This window comes from Zeugodacus cucurbitae, chromosome 2 (genome assembly GCF_028554725.1).
Source record: "Zeugodacus cucurbitae isolate PBARC_wt_2022May chromosome 2, idZeuCucr1.2, whole genome shotgun sequence".
In the NCBI taxonomy this organism is placed as follows: domain Eukaryota; kingdom Metazoa; phylum Arthropoda; class Insecta; order Diptera; family Tephritidae; genus Zeugodacus; species Zeugodacus cucurbitae.
In genome coordinates this window covers 35,044,861-35,049,577 of record NC_071667.1, presented here as the reverse complement: position 1 = coordinate 35,049,577, position 4,717 = coordinate 35,044,861, and the positions used below count along the sequence as shown (strand labels likewise).

Here is a 4,717-nt window from a genome sequence, read left to right as displayed (position 1 = left end):
CTCCTCCTCCAACTCCTACGCCGCCAGGGTAGGGCTCATCGACAGGAAGGTAGTCCAGTAGCCTCGGAATGAAGTCGAAGCGCCTGAGGACACTAGAGAGCCCAGGCGCGGACTCTGTTAAGTACCCAGCCTCCCTCAGCCTGATAACGGTTTTCGCGGCCATACACCTTCGGGCTATGTCCACGGGTGCTTTATGAAGTAAGGAATTCAGTGCCAAAGTCGGTGTGGTCCGTAGCGCACTGCACATGACTATGAGAGCCGCCCGTTGCACACTCACTAACTTTTTAGCTAGTGAAGTCTTTTCAAGCGCCTCCCACCATACGTGAACCCCGTAAAACATTATAGGCTTGACTATGGTTTCATATAGCCAAAGACTACTTTTGGTGAGAGGCCCTATCTACTACCAATGGCTCCCCTACAACAATACAGGGCAACCGCTGCCTTTTTCGCTCTTTCCGCAATATTGGCTTTCCAAGAAAGCTTTCTGTCCAAGACAACACCTAGGTACTTTACACTGTCGGCGGGATGAAGAGAGACTCCTCCCATCGACGGCAGAGACGCATCCGGTATTTTGTATCTCCTGGTGAAAAGAACTAGCTTAGTCTTACTAGGATTTACAGAAGGACCGTTGTCCAGAGCCCAACTTGATACGACATCAAGGTAACTTTGAGTCAAACCATATACGGTATCCATCTCATTAAGCTTTCCCAGAAGGTCGTCTACGACCATGATCCAGAGAAGAGGTGAGAGGACCCCTCCCTGCGGAGTACCCCTATTACCTCCCGTCGCACCCGTGTCGTGCCCCATTATGCCACAATCGTTCTATCGCAGAGAAGAGTGAAAATAAGATACTTTAGGTTGGACTCAACCTCGAATCTATTCAGGGCCCTTACTACCGCTTCCGGCAGTACGTTGTTGCAAGCCCCCTCAATGTCGAGGAAGGTTCCCACTGCATATTCCTTACGTCCGATAGCTTTCTCTATCCATGAGACGACCACGTGTAAGGCTGTGTCCATTGACCTGCCTTTACAATAAGCGTGCTGCGCTTTAGAGAGACGGTTTCTGGGAATCCTACCCCATATAAATCGATCGATCAGCCTCTCCAATGTTTTCAGTAGAAAAGAGGAGAGACTGGTAGGCCTGAAGTCTTTGGCCGCGACGTGCGAGCTCTTTCCGGTCTTGGGTATAAACGTCACTCTGACCTGCTTCCAAGCCCCCGGAATGTGACCAAGTCTGATGCTGTTTGCATATATTGGTAACAACCAACTACACGAAAGGCTGAGGGCCCGCTGCAGCTGCGCCGGTATGATACCATCCAGGGAAAGGATTGCTCGGAAAGTGAGTGTCCGGAGGGTTTCCTCACTACTCAGTGTCCAATTTCCATTCACGTCCTTGAGGTATCCGGAGGACGTGTGTCTCTTTGCGAGAATGTGCCTAAATCTAGACGCTTCTTGACACCCCTCTACTTTTTCGCAGAAAGTTTTCCAGGACGACCTCTTAGCCCTCCTTATCTCGGACTTGTACACGGCGAGCCCCACCCTGTACAACGTCCAGTCATTAGCTGACCCGCTTCTACGAGCTTTTTGAAAGGTCTTCTGACGGATGCCCTTATTTCAGAGAGCTCCAAAGTCCACCAGATCCGTCTCCCTCTGCCCTTCGGCTTCGTTAATGGACACGAGCTCTCCAGGGCATAGTTGCCCCCGGAGCTGAAGATGTCTACGCAAGGATTTCTCCTCCGGTGTATCTCGGAGAGCAAAACGGAGCCTTTTGGAGTACAGGTTCCAGTTTGTTTTCCTAAAGTTCCTATAATATTTGTTGGTGGACGTATTTCGTCCAGACTAAACCCGATGCACCTATGATCAGAAAAGGAGTGGTCCTCTAGGACCTTCCAGTCTGAGATCAAAGGTGCAATCGAGTTAGAGACTAAGGTGAGATCGAGGACCTCCTCTCTACCCGCAGTTACAAAAGTTGGGGATTTTCCCCTATTACAAATACATAGATCTAGATCTACTATAAACTCGAAAAGTGACTCACCTCTCTGATTCGTATCCGTGCTGCCCCAGATTTCATGCCGCGAATTAGCATCAGAACCAACAATGGCCCCGATGTTCTTTCGCTGCGTCTCCAACAGCGCCTGTCTCAGCAGCATGGGGCGTGGATCCACCTCGTCATCGTGGGACATATAGGCCGAAATCAGCCATATCCCTTCCACGCCGCACTCTAAGTTAGCGGTGACAACGTCTCCGTTGCTGAAATTAGGCAGAAGAAACACATTTAGTTCGTTTCGCACTAACAAACAGGCTCTGTTTCTACCTGAATCGCTGACCACAAGTAGCTTGTGGCTCTTCGTCTTTAAACCAGAAATACCGTTACTGCCCAGCCACGGTTCCTGGATAAAGACGACGTCGTCTCCGTCCCGTTCCAGACGGAGTAATAACTCTGCGGAGGCCGCCTTTGCATGCTGCAGGTTAATCTGGAGAAATTTCATTCTCCAGACTCTCCTCCATTAACGCTAGTTCAGCGCTGTGATTGCCTTCCTCTTGCTCTTCGACGAACAGCTTATCCAGACCGAAGGCGGACTCATCGATTGACGAGCCGCCCCCAATGCTGGCCGCATCCGAGGGGACCTGGTTCACTTCCATGGTCTTTTGACCGTCCGCTTCTGTTTGAAGCGTCGCAGGCTGCGAGCAGTCCGTCTTGACTTCGGTGGAGGGAACTCTCAGGATTACCTTCTCAAAGCCATAACTAATGGCCCCCTTTAGCTCGTTGAGAGGACCGATGGACTCTGCATTAAGCAGTATCAGCCTTTGCCGATAAGGTTCTTCGGTTTTCTCGAGCCGTATCACCTTCCAGTTGTGTGCTGGCAGCGAGGGATTACAGTACTTTATAATCTCCTTCGTTTCACCCGCAGAGGAGGGTTCAGCTGGCGAGCCCTAGGACGCAGTGGCAAATCTGCCTTGTCTACAGCCTCCAATCTGGCCCCTTCCCAAACCTCCCCCACGAGAGGGACCGCCTCTTTACAGAGCACTGCCGATCGTTCATCCGCACACCTAATCAGCATGTGAAGCCCGTAGTGCCAACCAGCACTTTAGCCATCCGGAGGTGGTCCAGGGTTTTCCCTGATCACCTTCAGGAACACGGCAGAGATGGCCGCCGCCACCCTCTTCCATTCTTCTCAGGAGATGGCACCATCCCCCCTACTGCGGTCCAACACGCCGATCTCGATGAAGCCCGCTGACTTAGCGATATCGCTGAAAGTTGGCGCAGCTCCCGTCCGCGGCCTCTTGACGAGGGAGGATTCACCCTCCTGCGACCTTTGTCGCTTGACCGGCGCGGCTGCACCTTGCCCTGTCGATGCCGGGTCCACTCTCTCGTTCAAGACCTTTTCGGCCCACTTGAGAGTGCTGGCGTGTTGCTTCGATGCCTGCCCATCCTTCTTTCCGCCGTAGCGCTCCATAATTTTAGCTGCTAAACGTCGATCCGACTTTAGCTTCCTAGCCCGATTTTTCCGGGGTTTGTTGGTACCTTTCGAGGCCGTGGTGGCCCCCATAACTCGAGCAGAGGTTACCCTGCTAGTACTGGCGATTCCGCCGCGTACGACCACCTTGTTGGAGTTGTCAGCCGGCGGGTTTCCGCCAGCTACCCCCGTCCGTCTGTCCGTAACTGCCCCTGGGACAGAGGCCTCACCGACCTTTTTGACGCCCTTGGAGGGTGACGATTTCGTCACCTTGGGTACTACTCGCCCACCCGGAGCGGGTGGAGAGCTGAGAGTCGATTCCGATCCTCCTATACCTTCCACTGTCTTGTTGTGTATTGTTGTTTTTATTAGTGTTCATTCTATATGGCTCCCCACTCAGAGCCGCTATCCAACCCCCGGGAAGGTACTCGCCTTTAGATGGTCCAAAGGTTATCTCGTTGACGAGGCCAAGGCGAGGGTTGACGTATGCCCTTATGGGGCTATACGTCCAGAGCCGACCAGCGCAAAGAGGGAGTCTTCTCAACCTACACCTACCACACCAACTTAATGATGACGGGGGACGTACTCCGAGGCCTGCCATGGTTTTATCGGGACGGAGACAGTTGAGACATTAGCCCGTCAGCCATTTCTGATGAGTGTCACCCCATCATACTCAGGTGACAGAATGCCCCAACAACCAGCCCAGGGTTCAACCGAAAAATCTAAACAGGTGTCTCTACTCGTTGTCCGTGTCATGTCTATGGTCTGGAAATTTGGATAACAACTAACATAAGAGTGTTTTAGCAACAATATCAAATTGCGATTGTAGAAGTAGTTGGCAGTTGACACCTCGATGGATTAATAGCATTTCCAACAGATTTCCGTCACTTCATTGACTCGAAAGAAAAGTTTTCCTGACATGAAACCTCAATATGATAACCATAAATGTCTGATTGAATGACCTATATTGGTGGTAAAAAAAAGTTAAAAAAAAAATGATCTTAATGCGGCAATTTAGAATTTCGGTCCAAGAGAGTTGACACAGCTACAAACCAGGATGACGTAGTCAATTATCCCAAACTATTTAAAAATTGCCTGTACTTTGCAATTAAAAGTAGTGTGAGTTGAGTTGGACCAACTTAATTTAATGTATACCTTAGCCACAAAAACGTGTGGCAGGGTCTGCTAGTGTCTAAATACAAGGGTGATTGATTATATAACCTTTTATCGGGAGAATTGCAAAAGACAATGGAAGAACTA

The 4,717-nt window shown here is 50.6% G+C and overlaps 1 protein-coding gene across 1 annotated transcript; it reads right to left on the bottom strand.

Annotated features, from left to right (window-relative positions):
* Window positions 1-1,507: 1,507 nt before the first annotated feature.
* On the bottom strand, window positions 1,508-2,451 carry LOC128919970 (uncharacterized). The gene is made up of 2 exons (XM_054225937.1): window positions 2,314-2,451; window positions 1,508-2,249 (listed from the first exon to the last, which is right to left on the bottom strand). The coding sequence occupies exon 2, from the start codon at window positions 2,180-2,182 to the stop codon at window positions 1,508-1,510; it is 675 nt and encodes a 224-aa protein (XP_054081912.1). The 5' UTR covers window positions 2,183-2,249; window positions 2,314-2,451.
* Between the last annotated feature and the right edge of the window lie 2,266 nt (window positions 2,452-4,717).

What these genes read in the sequence shown, in the direction of transcription:
- LOC128919970 (XM_054225937.1), bottom strand. Translation starts at nt 2,182, where the DNA reads ATGTCCCACGATGACGAGGTGGATCCACGCCCCATGCTGCTGAGACAG.